The sequence below is a fragment of the Dendrobates tinctorius genome, unplaced genomic scaffold (genome assembly GCF_039654945.1).
Source record: "Dendrobates tinctorius isolate UK_male_01 unplaced genomic scaffold, ASM3965494v1 ptg000495l, whole genome shotgun sequence".
Classification (NCBI taxonomy): domain Eukaryota; kingdom Metazoa; phylum Chordata; class Amphibia; order Anura; family Dendrobatidae; genus Dendrobates; species Dendrobates tinctorius.
The window spans coordinates 301,165-318,387 of record NW_027362155.1 but is presented as its reverse complement, the minus strand read 5'-3'; the positions used below and the strand labels follow the sequence as shown (position 1 = coordinate 318,387).

The 17,223-nt window shown below is 51.1% G+C and overlaps 1 protein-coding gene across 4 annotated transcripts in view; it reads right to left on the bottom strand.

Annotated features, from left to right (window-relative positions):
- Window positions 1–17,223, bottom strand: part of LOC141078054 (thialysine N-epsilon-acetyltransferase-like) — a 34,637-nt gene that overhangs the window by 13,411 nt on the left and 4,003 nt on the right. For 2 of the 4 annotated variants that reach the window (XM_073564861.1, XM_073564860.1), the window contains exons 2-4: window positions 5,912–5,991; window positions 5,786–5,837; window positions 4,244–4,327 (exon numbers count right to left, since the gene is read on the bottom strand). In XM_073564861.1, coding sequence (XP_073420962.1) covers window positions 4,244–4,327; window positions 5,786–5,837; window positions 5,912–5,974 — 199 coding nt within the window. In that variant the 5' untranslated portion in view covers window positions 5,975–5,991. Of the gene's footprint in view, window positions 1–4,243; window positions 4,328–5,785; window positions 5,838–5,911; window positions 5,992–15,604; window positions 16,972–17,223 lie in introns of those variants that run through there. The other 2 variants (XR_012227643.1, XM_073564859.1) reach the window with 2 other exon arrangements.

The following is a 17,223-nucleotide window of genomic DNA, read 5'->3' as shown; positions in this document are numbered from 1 at the left end:
CAGTGACCGAATAATCTAATATATATAAAGCTCAAAGTGTGTGTGTATGTCCGGATAGGCATCCGCACCGTCGCAGCTACAGCCACAAAATTTGGTACAGTCACACGTCTGGACCCCGAGAGCGTCCTAAGCTATGTTGTGAGGCGAAATTTTAACCCCGCGCATTCCAATTCACCAAACAATTTTGCCCCTATCTACATACTGGGGAAAAAGTGTGTGCGCGTTAAGCCCCGCCCCTCATTATGTCAATGCCCCTATCTACATACTGGGGAAACAGTGTGCGTATCAAGCCCCGCCCCCCATTATGATGTCACAATGGTTGCCATGGCGACGCTGATGTCATCATAGGTTGCAAGCCCCGTCGCTCATTATGATGTCATAATGGTTGACTATGGAATGGAGGATGTATGATGGGTATATGGGCATGGGACTATGGGATGGAGGATATGTATGATGGGTATATGGGCATGGGACTATGGGATGGAGGATGTGTATGACGGGTATATGGGCACGGGACTATGGGATGGCAGATATGTATGATGGGTATATGGGCACTCGACTATGGGATGGCGAATATGTATGATGGGTATATGGGCACAGGACTATGGGATGGAGGATATGTATGATGGGTATATGGGCACGGGACTATGAGATGGAGGATGTATGATGGGTATATGTGCACAGGACTATGGGATGGAGGATATTTATGATGGGTATATGTGCACAGGACTATGGGATGGAGGATGTGCATGATGGGTATATGTGCACAGGACTATGGGATGGAGGATATTTATGATGGGTATATGTGCACAGGACTATGGGATGGAGAATATGTGTGATGGGTATATGGGCACGGGACTATGGGATGGAGGATATGTATGATGGGTATATGGGCACGGGACTACGGGATGGAGAATATGTATGATGGGTATATGGGCACTGGACTATGGGATGGAGGATATGTATGATGGGTATATGGGCACGGGACTATGGGATGGAGGATGTGTGATGGGTATATGGGCACGGGACTATGGGATGGATGTGTGATGGGTACATGGGCACTCGACTATGGGATATGTATGATGGGTATATGGGCACGGGCCTATGGGATAGAGGATGTGTGATGGGTATATGGGCACGGGACAATGGGATGGAGAATATGTATGATGGGTATATGGGCACTGGACTATGGGATGGAGGATATGTATGATGGGTATATGGGCATGGGACTATGGGATGGAGGATATTTATGATGGGTATATGTGCACAGGACTATGGGATGGAGAATATGTGTGATGGGTATATGGGCACGGGACTATGGGATGGAGGATGTGTGATGGGTACATGGGATATGTATGATGGGTATATGGGCACGGGCCTATGGGATAGAGGATGTGTGATGGGTATATGGGCACGGGACTATGGGATGGAGGATAATTATAATTTGTTATAACTAACCACAGTTAGTTACTATGCCCGGGCAGCGCCGGGGTCTTCAGCTAGTATCACATACAAGGGACAAATACCGCCACACCATGACCAGACCACATATTACCACCACATAGTGACCAATAATACCACATACAAGGAACAAATACTACCACACCATGGCTGGACAACATATTACCACCACTTTGTGACTGACTACTACAATACTGATCAGTAATAAAAAAAAACCACAATACTAATATCACATGTGCCATTATACACAGGAGATCTGTACTTAGTATGCAGTGTCAGTGTAAAGGTAATACAGTGATCACTGGTGACATTGTACACAGGACCGCTGTATATAGTATACAGTGTATAGTGTCAGTGTATATGTAACACACTGACTCACCAGTGACGCCTCTAGGTGAAGTCTTTCATCTTCATCCAGCACAGACCGCCATCACGTCTTCCAGCCAGGGCTCGTCTCTTCAGGAAATAACAGTTATCTAGAGCTCCGCTTGCAGAACACATTATTTTTTCCCCAACTTCTACACTACACCAGATGAAGAAAAAAAGGCAACATAGTATCACTCTACTCAGTAACAGGACCGCCCCCCATTTAAAACAGTATACTCAAAAAAATAAATACATCACTGCAGTAATAATCCCTTAATTAGCCAATATGGTGGTAATATCCCCCATCTGGCCCTCGTGTGTCTCATTCCTGGCTCCAGCCATATGTTCTCTCATCCTGCCCTCATGAGTATCCATTCTGCCCCATATGATCTCATCTGTCCCACGAACCTTCACCATCTGTCTCCAATCCTGCCACCATGTCTCCAATCCTGCCCCCATCTTTCATCCTGCTCCTGTCTCACATCATGCCCCGTGTCGCCAATCCTGCCCCTATATCTTTCATCCTGCCCCGTGTCTCGAATCCTGCCCCCATATCTTTCATCTTGCCCCCGGCAGGATGGACACGTCTCCATCCTACCAGCTTGCCGCTTTCAATAAAAAAAACCCCAAAACTCTCCTTACCTTGCCGCGTTCCTGTGGCGAGCGATCTTCCCTCCAGGCTGAAAGCGCGCCCACGGCGTTGAATGACAATGACATCAGCGACCTGCGCGCTGACGTGAGCTGCCAGCCTCCTATTGGCTGACGGCTTTAAATATTGCCAGTCAGGACAGTAATGCCCTGATGGCGGCCCTGGTGGGAGATTCAAATGAGACGACTGACATCTCAGCTGGTTCGTTGTGGCTGCACCGATAGAGTCCAAACTTGGGTCGGCTAAGTGATTCTGGAGAGCCAGTCTCGATAGCTTGGTATCCGGGACTGATATAGAAATATGAGATGCAGGAGTGCGTGCGGAGGGCTCCCAGGGTTCTGGTGATACCTTGGACTTAACCCTGAGATTCACGGTACTTTCATAATCCATCTCTATGTGTCGGTGACATGCGGTCTAGAGTTTGCTTTGATGTTGGTTGCCTTGCACAAAAGACAGCAGGGGGTCCTAGCTCTGCTCCTCTTTGCCTTCATTAACATGTGGCCTCTAATTCACTGGCCAAATGGCTGTCACAGTCCAATTCTTGGATCTGTGTCAGATTCTGGATTCCCTCATTTAAACCCTTTTTTTCCTTTTAGGCCATTGGGGGGTTAATATGGGTTTTTGCCCCCAGTGGCCACAGGTGTTATTACGTCTTGATAGTTTCACTTTGCTATACCTTTTGCCCCCGGTGGTCACTGAGGTTGTTACATTTGTTTTCTCTGCTGATGGTGACCATTCCCCCTTTCCTATATAAGGTCACCTGGTGTATCAGCTGATGTTGGTTATAGCAGGTCCTTAGTGGCTTCCAACCATGGTGAAGTTAGCAGCTGGCTCTGAGGTCCTTAGCCACTGCTGAAAGCTGATCTGGTGCTGATCTCTGCTGCCCCGTGTCTGTAGCAGAGAAAACGGTGAAGGTAGCAGCTGGCTCTGAGGTGTTGAGCCACTGCTGAAAGCTGATCTTGTGCTGAGCGCTGCTGCCCGGTGTCTGCAGCAGAGAAAGATAAGTGTTTTGTTGTTTTCCCCCGTTTGTTGTATTTTCCCTGGTGTTATATTAGTACAGCGGTGGGACCAGTGTCTGCACTATCCAGTTCCCTAGTAAGGGATAGGTGCAGGGATAGTGAGGGATTCAGGTATCCTGCTCGGCGACAGGTGAGGAGCCTGTATAAGGAACGTTAGGAGTGTTCAGGAGGTCTCCACTTCCCCGTTCCCTAATGCAGGGCCCACCGTTGTAACTGTTTCCCCATGTGTTCCCCTTTTGTATTGTTTCAGCTACCGACTTGTGGGTCGCATCACACAGGACAAGTACACGCAACAATGGCAGACGGTTTGCTTCTTTGGGAACTGTGTACTTTTCCCATAGGTGGCGGCCACATTTCAGGGGTGACGGGAGATCTTTGGATAATCTATGGGGCCTGAATTCATAAATCCAGAATGGAGTCTCCCTCGTCCCTCACACCACATTATTACGATATGTTCCAGTGTGCCCACATTATTACAGTATGTTCCTGCATGCGCATGTTATTAGGGCATGTTCCGGCGGGCGCCTATTACAATGTCTGTGTGCACATTGTTATATCTTCCAGTGTGCCCACATTATTACGGTATGTTCCTGTCTGGACGTTATTACATTCTCGGTGCAGTGGTACATGCTAACACCGTTATATCACATACATACGGTACCTGATGTGTGACCATATGGTGGAGACATTATTGCGGTATGTGTGCACCACACGGTGGTGCACGGTGCTGGGGTTATCCATCACTCACCGCTCTCGCTTCTTTCCCTTTCTGACAGTTCAGCAACCAAACAATGAAACCACGGAGTCGTCCCGAATCCATCCTGGAGCAGTGCTGCGAGAGTGGAGAAAAAACATCATTAAAGACTGTAGTGTGCCACCTCCAACAGTACTGCCCCCAAATATACTGCCCCTATAAACACCCACAAGTGTTCTGCTACATCCCCCCATACCTAGTGCCAACATCCCCTCATCTAGTGCCAGTGTCCCCCTACATCCCCCAATATCTAGTGCCAACATCCCCTCATATCTAGTGCCAGTGTCCCCCTACATCCTCCAATATCTAGTGCCAACATCCCCTCATATCTAGTGCCTGTGTCCCCTACATCCCCCAATATCTAGTGCCAACATCCCCTCATATCTAGTGCCTGTGTCCCCCTACATCCCCCAATATCTAGTGCCAACATCCCCTCATATCTAGTGCCTGTGTCCCCCTACATCCCCCAATATCTAGTGCCAGTGTCCCCTACATCCCCTAATATCTAGTGCCAACATCCCCTCATATCTAGTGCCTGTGTCCCCCTACATCCTCCAATATCTAGTGCCAACATCCCCTCATATCTAGTGCCAGTGTCCCCTACATCCCCCAATATCTAGTGCCAACATCCCCTCATATCTAGTGCCTGTGTCCCCCTACATCCTCCAATATCTAGTGCCAACATCCCCTCATATCTAGTGCCAGTGTCCCCTACATCCCCCAATATCTAGTGCCAACATCCCCTCATATCTAGTGCCTGTGTCCCCCTACATCCCCCAATATCTAGTGCCAACATCCCTTCATATCTAGTGCCTGTGTCCCCCTACATCCCCCAATATCTAGTGCCAGTGTCCCCTACATCCCCTAATATCTAGTGCCAACATCCCCTCATATCTAGTGCCTGTGTCCCCCTACATCCTCCAATATCTAGTGCCAACATCCCCTCATATCTAGTGCCTGTGTCCCCCTACATCCCCCAATATCTAGTGCCAACATCCCCTCATATCTAGTGCCTGTGTCCCCCTACATCCCCCAATATCTAGTGCCAACATCCCCTCATATCTAGTGCCGGTGTCCCCCTACATCCCCCAATATCTAGTGCCAGTGTCCCCTACATCCCCTAATATCTAGTGCCAACATCCCCTCATATCTAGTGCCTGTCCCCCTACATCCTCCAATATCTAGTGCCAACATCCCCTCATATCTAGTGCCTGTGTCCCCCTACATCCCCCAATATCTAGTGCCAACATCCCCTCATATCTAGTGCCTGTGTCCCCCTACATCCCCCAATATCTAGTGCCAACATCCCCTCATATCTATCGCCTGTGTCCTCCTACATCCCCCAATATCTAGTGCTAACATCCCCTCATCTAGCGCCCATGTCACATTACATCCTCCAATATCTAGTGCCAATGTCCCCCTCATATCTAGCGCCTGTGTCCTCCTACATCCCCCAATATCTAGTGCCCACGCCACCCCATGCCTAGCGCCCATGTTCCCTATGCCCCCAACATCTATCACCCACGTCCCGCTTACCTTCCTCCGTCAGATTGATGAGGTGTGTGATCTTCTCGTATTCCGCCAGTTCCTGGAGATGGAGACGTGTGATATAATATAATGTGACATCAGGGTTGAATCATTATAGTGTTATTATGTTCTTACCCGGATCATTCTCATGATCTGTGCGGAGTCCGCAGCTTCTGCCGGCCGAATGGTGCAGTCCATGATGGGGTGAGTAGTACCTGGAGGGAGTAATCATTCTCAATCACACCATGTTTCACATCACTATGGTGACCACAAGTCCTGAGAAAGGAAGACAGCTTCCACTCTACAGCCGCTCTCGGGCCTGCCCCACTCTACAGCCGCTCTCGGGCCTGCCCCACTCTACAGCCGCTCTCGGGCCTGCCCCACTCTACAGCCGCTCTCGGGCCTGCCCCACTCTACAGCCGCTCTCGGGCCTGCCCCACTCTACAGCCGCTCTCGGGCCTGCCCCACTCTACAGCCGCTCTCGGGCCTGCCCCACTCTACAGCCGCTCTCGGGCCTGCCCCACTCTACAGCCGCTCTCGGGCCTGCCCCACTCTACAGCCGCTCTCGGGCCTGCCCCACTCTACAGCCGCTCTCGGGCCTGCCCCACTCTACAGCCGCTCTCGGGCCTGCCCCACTCTACAGCCGCTCTCGGGCCTGCCCCACTCTACAGCCGCTCTCGGGCCTGCCCCACTCTACAGCCGCTCTCGGGCCTGCCCCACTCTACAGCCGCTCTCGGGCCTGCCCCACTCTACAGCCGCTCTCGGGCCTGCCCCACTCTACAGCCGCTCTCGGGCCTGCCCCACTCTACAGCCGCTCTCGGGCCTGCCCCACTCTACAGCCGCTCTCGGGCCTGCCCCACTCTACAGCCGCTCTCGGGCCTGCCCCACTCTACAGCCGCTCTCGGGCCTGCCCCACTCTACAGCCGCTCTCGGGCCTGCCCCACTCTACAGCCGCTCTCGGGCCTGCCCCACTCTACAGCCGCTCTCGCCTCCCCCCCTTACAGCCGCTCTCCATCCTCCCCCCCACAGCGGCTCTCCATCCTCCCCCCTACAGCCGCTCTCGCCTCCCCCCTACAGCCGCTCTCGCCTCCCCCCTACAGCCGCTCTCGCCTCCCCCCTACAGCCGCTCTCCATCCTCCCCCCCTACAGCTGTGTTTCCCTTTTACACTTGATCAGATCACTATCAAAGATCGCAGCCAGAGGGTCATATCTCAGAACCACCCCCCTGCTATCTTTGGAGTGAATAGCTCTCTGCTGCCCCCTATCATCCCGACAATTACGAGATTGACCAATGACCAACATAGGAGGCCGCAGGCTGTTTCCACTATTAGGCCGGTTATCAGGAATCTAACAGTAAGCGTATGGTATATACATCTCTGATTTCCAAACATAGAAAATATGTATATACCCCCGAAACAGTCACTGCCAGCTCCACGCTAACCTCAGGCTACTCGCTGCCGCCACCAGTCGTGTTTTATACAGGCTGAATGGAGGCATGGTTCTGGTCCTTGTAGCTTATGGCTTAAAGGTGCAGGTTAAAGAACAAAAGGAGCAGAAATAGTAAATATTATATTTAATCCAAACGATAGGCAGTTTAAAAAAAATTTACAAACTATTTTACAAAGAGGACAAAACAATGCTGCATATACGGTTAGAAAGAAAATAAAAAGGGATTAACAAAAGAACTCACTACGCTGCTCACAGAGATGACTCGGCTTAGTGTCCCCCCCTCAGGTGGGCCGGGTTGAGGGATGTCCTCATCCCTTTAGGATTTTATACAATTCCCAACTTGAATGGTATAAGTTGAAGAGAGCAGGTCAGATATGACATCATTTGGAGTGACATCTTTAAAGTGATACATGATAAATATACCAGATAGATAAACCATAGCATATTCTCCTTCATGCTGCCATGTCCTGATCCATCTGCTTTCATCCACAGGTACGTCTGCTGAACCCGCTTAATCCAGAATGCCCACTGAACTCCCGAACCCTCATGCATTCCTCACCCTCTGTTTTTTTTATTGCTCACATTTGCCATCACCATTTTTGCTCCACTAATCTTCACTCTCCTTCGCTATCACCAAACCCCTGCACCCTTGAACCAAACAACTATCTCCCCCTCTCTCTTACTCTCCCACCTCGCTTCTTCTGCAGACATACTCCTTAACCTCAGACCTCTCCTACTAAAATACAATACAAGACGATCACTCTCCTTCACCCACCTGCTTTCCCTTTCCCTGCTTCTTCTCACTGCTGGTGACATATCCCCCAATCCTGCCCCCCCCCCGCCTCATACATCCCACTAATTCTCACCCCTATCTTTCTCACACTAAGAGAAACTTCCGCAATCCCTCACACTTAAACCCGTGCCACTGACCCCCACCCTTCTGCACCCTCTTTCTGGAGCACTTTGGGATGCTCGCTCCATCTGCAACAAGCCCCACGTGATCCATGACTTCCTTACCTCCCGCAACCTTTCCTTCCTGGCCCTCACTGAGACATGGCTGACACCACCTGACATGGCCTCCTCGGCCGCACTGAGTTATGGCGGCCTCCACTTTACTCACACTCCTCGCCCTGGCAACAGACAAGGTGGAGTGGGTTTCCTCCTTTCTAAAAACTGCTCCTTCAACCCTATCCAACCTCCACCCTCCTTTATCCTCCCTTCTTTCGAGGTTTACTCTGTCCATATCTACTCTCCCTCTAATCTCCAAATGGCTGCCATATACCGACCACCGGGCTCACCACTGCCTTCAACGACCAATTCTCCACCTGGCTCCTCCACTTTCTCTCTGCTGACATCCCCACCATCATCATGGGGGACTTCAACATCCCCATTGACACCCACCCGCCAACAGCTTCCAAACTCCTTTCACTTACCTCATCCTCTGGACTTAGTGGTCCTCCACAGCCACCCACGCATACGGACACTCAATAGACCTCATCTTCACCCGCCTCTGTTCCCTATCTAATCTCACAACCTCTCCCTTCCCCCTATCTGACCACCATCTACTCACCTTCTCATCCTTTTCCTCCTCACCTGCCCCCCATGTCCAGCCACTAGCACATCCTCGCAGAAACCTCGCACACCTAGACATTCACAGACTCTCTTCAACCTCTGTCTTCCATATCTTCACTCCACAACACAGACAGTGCCACCGCTTTCTACAACGCCACCCTCACATCAGCCATAGACTCAGTTGCCCCTCTCATGCATGGCAAAGTGCGACAAATCAATAGGCAACCCTGGCACAACAACCTCACCAAAAAACTTCGACAAGCATCCAGGGTCACGGAGCGGCGTTGGAAGAAAACACGCCTGCCAGACGACTTCACTGCTTTTAAACAAGCTACACTTGCCTTCTAATCAGCCCTCACCTCTGCTAAACAGACATATTTCACAAACCTTGTATCTTCATTATCCCACAACCCAAAACAACTGTTCAGCACATTCAACTCTCTCCTCCGCCCTCCAACTCCCCTCATCTCTACCGAGGACTTTGCCACCTACTTCAAAAACAAGATCGACCAAACAAGGCAAACCTTTACAATTCCACCACCCCAAACACTCCACATACCAGACCTCTGCCCTTCCCTAATAACCTCCCTCTCCAACATCACTGAAGGAGAGCTTACTCATCTCCTTTCCAAATCACACCTCACCACCTGTGCACTTGACCCCATCCCTTCCCACCTGCTCCCCAACCTAACTAACATGATAATTCCAGCCCTAACCCATCTCTTCAACCTATCCTTATCTTCTGGTTTCTTCCCCTCTGCCTTCAAACATGCCACTATTACACCCATCCTCAAAAAAACAAACCTTGACCCAACAGCTATGCCCAGCTATCGCCCCATATCACTGCTCCCGTTAGCTTCCAAACTCCTTTCAACAGCATGTCCATGCTCAACTTCCCTCCCACCTCTCATCTAACTCCCTTCTTGACATCTTGCAATCCGGCTTCCGCCCCCACCACTCCACTGAAACTGCCCTGACCAAAATTACTAATGACTTACTCACAGCCAAAGCTAACAGATAGTTCTCCATCCTCCTCCTCGACCTGTCCTCTGCCTTCGACACAGTCGACCACTGCCTACTGCTACAGATTCTTTCTTCCCTTGGCATCAAAGACCTCGCCCAGTCCTGGATCTCCTCATACCTTTCTGACCGCACATTCATCGTTTCCCACTCTCACACTACCTCCTCGTCCCGCCCCCTATCTGTTGGAGTCGCCCAAGGCTCTGTCCTGGGGCCCCTACTTTTTTCCATCTATACTCTTGGCCTAGGACAACTCAAAGTCCCATAGCTTCCAGTACCACCTGTATGCGGACGACACTCAGATCTACCTCTCTGGGCCAGATGTCACCTCTCTGCTATCCAGAATCCCGGAGTGTCTATCAGCCATATCCTCCTTTTTCACCTCTCGCTTCCTAAAACTCAATGTAGACAAAACTGAACTCATTATCTTTCCTCCATCTCGCGTATCTTCCCTACCTGATCTATCTATTATGGTAAACAGCATCACGCTCTCTCCCGCACCTGAAATCCGCTGCCTCGGAGTAACTCTAGACTCTGCCCTGTCCTTCAAACCACACGCCCAAACTCTTGCCACCTCCAACTCAAAAATATTTCCAGAATCGGTCCCTTCCTCAGCCCTCACTCTACTAAACTCTTGAACATGCCCTCATCATCTCCCGCCTTGACTACTGTAACACTCTCCTCTGTGGCCTCCCTGCTAACTCTTGCATCACTCTAGTCTGTCCTCAATTCTGCTGCCCGACTAATCCACCTCTCTCCTCGCTACTCCCATCTCTCCCCTCTGCAAATCCCTCCACTGGCTCCCAATTCACTAACGAATCCAGTTCAAACTACTAACACTGACCTACAAAGCTATCCACAACCTTTTCCCTCCCTATATCTCTGAACTAATCTCCCAATATCTTCCCTCACGTAATCTTCGATCCTCCAAAGACCTCCTACTCTCCTCCACACTTATTCGTTCCTCACACAACTGCCTCCAAGATTTCTCCTGAATATCCCCTATCCTCTGGAATTCCATGCCTCAACACATCCGATTATCCACCACCCTCGGATCCTTCAAACGGAACCTGAAAACCCATCTTTTCAGGAAAGATTGCAGCCTGCAATGACCATTCTGCCGCCTAACCACCACCCGAGCTGCCGCCTCATCACCACCAGAGATGCTGCACCCCCGACCTTCTGTCTCTTCCCCACTATCCCGTAGAATGTAAGTCCACAAGGACAGGGTCCTCTCCCCTCCGTACCACTCTGTCATTGTAAATTTGTTCACTGTTAACGATATCTATAACTTTGTATGTAACCCCCCTTCTCATGTACAGCACCATGGAATTAATGGCGCTATATAAATAAATAACTTCGGTGATATATTCACTCCTGATGATTGCAGAAGTTCGAGATTGCAGTCTTACTTTTTATTGGGATGTTATCGTTCCCCAGTAAACAAACAGGACATGGCTATTTTCAGTTATCTGGCAACTATGGATGTGGGGCTTATGGACAGGTATCACGGTTATGAAAAAACATGCATCTTCTTCCCTGATTAGCCCTAAAGCTGAAAATGTAGTCCCATTACTATCAGGTCTAAACGAACTCCAATATTCATAAAATTTCTTTCGGAGGCAGACATCTATTGTAAATGTATAGCATTTCCTCTGATGGAAACCCAGGTGTAATTTAAATTCAGGATGTAAAAAGAGCCTCATCCACGGCTCTATGTGTAAACACAGGCACCTTTGTTCCAACCCTCTGACAAGAACTATTCCTGTCTTAGTTATTTGTCCAATCTATATTCCTCTGTCTCACAAACAAAATACATCCTCCTTGACACTGCAGCGGTCCTTTATTTCTAAAAGGGATTGCCTGAAAGTTAATTAGGATGGTTCATTTAACAACTATATGTAATTCCCTACATCATGTCCATTGTACAGTTTAGTCAAGAGGCTCAGACTGTCAGCTGTCTGCCTCCTCACTGGAAATCTGTGTGAGGAGGACGACGGAGGGGGGTGAATGCACTGCATGCAATTATACACTGGTGGGGGGAGGTGATGGGGCCGGATCTTATACCCTGAGGGAGGGAGGTGAGTGGGGCAGGATGTTATATGCTGGAGGGAGGTGATGGGGCCAGATAATAATAAATTTTATTTCTATAGCGCCGACATATTCCGCAGCACTTTACATTTCAGAGGGGACTTGTACAGACAATAGACATTACAGCATAACAATAATCACATAGATCATAACAGATACCAAGAGGAGTGAGGGCCCTGCTCGCAAGCTTACAGTCTATGAGGAAAGAGGGAGACACGAAAGGTGGGTGGTAACAGTTGCCCTGATTGTATGGACCAGCCATAATGTTAAGTGTGTAACAGTACAGACACAGAGGGCTAATGGATGCATAAAGCATGTGGGAACATGATGCGGGGAACATGGTTATGGTGAAACTTTTGGCTGTGCCACACAGGGATAGATTAGGTTAATATGTTGAGGCGATAGGCCAGTCTGAATAAATGCGTTTTCAGGGCACGCTTAAAATTCTTATTCAGATCTTATACCTTGATACCCTGAGGGAGGTGAATGGGGCAGGTTATACGCTGGGGGAGGCAGGAGATGGGGCCGGATGTTATACGCTGGGGGAGGCAGGAGATGGGGCCGGATGTTATACGCTGGGGGAGGCAGGAGATGGGGCCGGATGTTATACGCTGGGGGAGGCAGGAGATGGGGCCGGATGTTATACGCTGGGGGAGGCAGGAGATGGGGCCGGATGTTATACGCTGGGGGAGGCAGGAGATGGGGCCGGATGTTATACGCTGGGGGAGGCAGGAGATGGGGCCGGATGTTATACGCTGGGGGAGGCAGGAGATGGGGCCGGATGTTATACGCTGGGGGAGGCAGGAGATGGGGCCGGATGTTATACGCTGGGGGAGGCAGGAGATGGGGCCGGATGTTATACGCTGGGGGAGGCAGGAGATGGGGCCGGATGTTATACGCTGGGGGAGGCAGGAGATGGGGCCGGATGTTATACGCTGGGGGAGGCAGGAGATGGGGCCGGATGTTATACGCTGGGGGAGGCAGGAGATGGGGCCGGATGTTATACGCTGGGGGAGGCAGGAGATGGGGCCGGATGTTATACGCTGGGGGAGGCAGGAGATGGGGCCGGATGTTATACGCTGGGGGAGGCAGGAGATGGGGCCGGATGTTATACGCTGGGGGAGGCAGGAGATGGGGCCGGATGTTATACGCTGGGGGAGGCAGGAGATGGGGCCGGATGTTATACGCTGGGGGAGGCAGGAGATGGGGCCGGATGTTATACGCTGGGGGAGGCAGGAGATGGGGCCGGATGTTATACGCTGGGGGAGGCAGGAGATGGGGCCGGATGTTATACGCTGGGGGAGGCAGGAGATGGGGCCGGATGTTATACGCTGGGGGAGGCAGGAGATGGGGCCGGATGTTATACGCTGGGGGAGGCAGGAGATGGGGCCGGATGTTATACGCTGGGGGAGGCAGGAGATGGGGCCGGATGTTATACGCTGGGGGAGGCAGGAGATGGGGCCGGATGTTATACGCTGGGGGAGGCAGGAGATGGGGCCGGATGTTATACGCTGGGGGAGGCAGGAGATGGGGCCGGATGTTATACGCTGGGGGAGGCAGGAGATGGGGCCGGATGTTATACGCTGGGGGAGGCAGGAGATGGGGCCGGATGTTATACGCTGGGGGAGGCAGGAGATGGGGCCGGATGTTATACGCTGGGGGAGGCAGGAGATGGGGCCGGATGTTATACGCTGGGGGAGGCAGGAGATGGGGCCGGATGTTATACGCTGGGGGAGGCAGGAGATGGGGCCGGATGTTATACGCTGGGGGAGGCAGGAGATGGGGCCGGATGTTATACGCTGGGGGAGGCAGGAGATGGGGCCGGATGTTATACGCTGGGGGAGGCAGGTGATGGGGCCGGATGTTATACGCGGGGGAGGCAGGTGATGGGGCCGGATGTTATACGCTGGGGGAGGCAGGTGATGGGGCCGGATGTTATACGCTGGGGGAGGCAGGTGATGGGGCCGGATGTTATACGCTGGGGGAGGCAGGAGATGGGGCCGGATGTTATACGCTGGGGGAGGCAGGAGATGGGGCCGGATGTTATACGCTAGGGGAGGCAGGAGATGGGGCCGGATGTTATACGCTGGGGGAGGGAGGTGATGGTGTCGGATGTTATACGCTGGGGGAGGGAGGTGATGGGGCTGGATGTTATACGCTGGGGGAGGGAGGTGATGGTGTCAGATATTATACGCTGGGGGAGGGAGGTGATGGTGACCAGATGTTATACACTAGGGGGTTATGAATCTGAATGTTATACACCAGGGGGTGATGGGGACGAACGTTATATGCTGGAGGGAGGTGATGGGGTCGGATATTATACGCTGTGGGAGGAAGGTGATGCGGCTGGATATTATACGCTGGGAGAGGGATGTGGGGGCCAGATGTTATACACTGGGGGAGGGAGGTGATTGGATGTTATACTCTAGGAGCATGGGGCTGGTGATGGGAATGGATGTTATATGCTGGGGGAGGTGATGGGGCTGGATGTTATACGCTAGGGGAGGCAGGTGATGGGGCCGGATGTTATACGCTAGGGGAAGCAGGTGATTGGATGTTATACTCTAGGAGTATGGGGCTGGTGAAGGGAATCGATGTTATATGCTGGGGGAGGTGATGGGGCTGGATGTTATACGCTGGGGGAGGCAGGTGATGGGGCCGGATGTTATATTCTAGGAGTATGGGGCTGGTGATGGGAATGGATGTTATATGCTGGGGGAGGTGTTGGGGCTGGATGTTATACGCTGGGGGAGGTGATGGGGCTGGATGTTATACGCTAGGGGAGGCAGGTGATGGGGCCGGATGTTATACGCTGGGGGAGGCAGGTGATTGGATGTTATACTCTAGGAGTATGGGGCTGGTGAAGGGAATCGATGTTATATGCTGGGGGAGGTGTTGGGGCCGGATGTTATACACTGGGGGAGGAAAGTGATGACGCCGGATGTTATACGCTGGGGTAGGGGAGGTGATGGGGCCGGATGTTATATGCTGGGGTAGGGGAGGTGATGGGGCCGGATGTTATATGCTGGGGGAGGGAGGTGATGGGGCCTGATGTTATATGCTGGGAGAGGCAGGTGATGGGGCCGGATGTTGTACTCTAGGGGTATGGGGCTGGTGATGGGAAAAGATGTTATATGCTGGGGGAGGTGTTGGGGCCGGATGTTATACATTGGGGGAGGAAAGTGATGACGCCGGATGTTATACGCTGGGGTAGGGGAGGTGATGGGGCCAGATGTTATACGCTGGGGTAGGGGAGGTGATGGGGCCGGATGTTATACGCTGTGGGAGGGAGGTGATGGGGCCTGATGTTATACACTGGGGGAGGCAAGTGATGCTGTGGGAGGGAGGTGATAGGGCTGGATGTTATACCCTTGGAGGTGATGCGTCTGGATGTTATACACCAGGGGGTGATGGAGAAGGATGTTATATGCTGGGGGAGAGAGGTGATGGGTCTGGATGTTATATGCTGGGGCAGTGGGGCTGAAGCAGACCACATTATTCAGTGATTGATATGTGCGGCCTGGGGCCTTTCCCGTGCTCTGTGCGCGGTTTGAGGAGAGGGATAATATATATGTTGTGTGATGAACGTCATGCACATTATCCCAGCGCTACAGAACAGAAATACCAGGATCGGAGCAAATCCTATGTTCTTCGATGAGTTAGCTGGTAACAGAAAACAATAGCTTCACCACTGACCTTGCAGATTCCCTAGATGTCGTTCGCTATTTCCATCCATTGGGCAAGTGAAGAGAGAAAAGATTGACAAACTGCATCACTAACTATGGACGCCGCATCCAAGAATAACACTAATCCGCCAGCGGTATAATGGAAAGCAGGAGTCTAGTGAAAGCTCCGAAATGTCACCGGGTTCAGCCCCTTGTGAGACACAAGGAGATAATGCGAGCAAGCAGCGTCATGGACGGGATCAAAGGGCGACAAACAGCCGCAAGGCGGTAATGAAGGACACAACGACAGATAGGAGAGGAAATAAACAGCTGACAAAGAGAAGGAGCAACCACTGTCTGAACAAGAAGCACAGAAGCAACAGAAACCATGCTCATTCTGTAAAATAGGAAAATTTCTGCTGTTTGCAATAAACGGAAATATCTGAGCAACAAAGAGAAAAATTGATTTTTCCAAATTCTCCACAAAATGCCATTTTTATCGTTTCTCCTTGCGGAGATTGACATGCTAAGCATGCCGAGATGAGGAGACTTAAAGCCGCAATGCTCCTCTAAGGAAAGATACAAATTGTCTCTTCAGAGAGGAAGAGGACTAGAACTCTAGCGCCCCCTATTGGAAGGAGCAATCCTAAAAGTCAATGTCGACCCTTTAACGAGCCTTGTTACATGACTTAGGATAAAAGCCAAAACTAGAATCTCAATTTGCAGACACTGTAATTCTCCGCAAGGAGAAACGATACTTCTTGGATATCGGTCAGGTGCCTCTGACCGATATCCAAGAAGTATCCAAGGTGCCTGCAGGAAGTTGGCCCTCGGAACAACACGAGAACATCACGTTGTTCCAAGGGGCTCAGGGAAGCACACGGAGCCCCCTCCCTGCGCGATTCTTCACTATGCCCCCCGGTACACTGCAATCATGTTTGATCGCAGTGTGCCAGGGGTTAATGTGGCGGGAGCTGTCCGTGACGGCTCCTGCCACATAGTGCCGGGTGTCAGCTGTGATAATCAGTTGACACCCGGCCTCGATCAGCTGCGCTCCCCGAGAGCGCAGCTGATCGCAATGATGTACTATACCGTCCATGAGCATAGGGGCCCAGGGCACATGCACGGTATAGTACGTTAAATGTCAGAAAGGGGTTAAGTAAATAATTTAAAAAATGGCAAGGGGTCCCCCCCTATTTTTGACAACCAACCTTGCTAAAGCAGACAGCTGGGGGCTGGTATTCTCAGACTGTTAATGCGCCATTGATATTGGCACAGCTGCCCAGAAAAGGCACGTCTATTAGATGCACCAATTCTGGCGGTTTGTCCAGCTCTTCCCACTTGCCCTATAACGGTGGCAAGTTGGGTAATATTGTCAATGTGGGGTTGATGTCACCTTTCAGGTGACATCAAGCCCATGGCTTAGTAATGGAGAGGAGTCTATAAGACAGCCATCCATTACTAATCCTATAGTTGTATGGTAAATAAAGATATTTCAAATAAAGGATTTTATTGCTGTAAGACTAAACACAGTTTTCCATTTTTATTTAAAAGCCTAATTCCAGCAAAGCCCTCGATCTCCTGTAATAAAAGTAAAATAAAAAACAACAATATACCATACCTGTCCATCGCTCTGTCCCAAACAGTAAT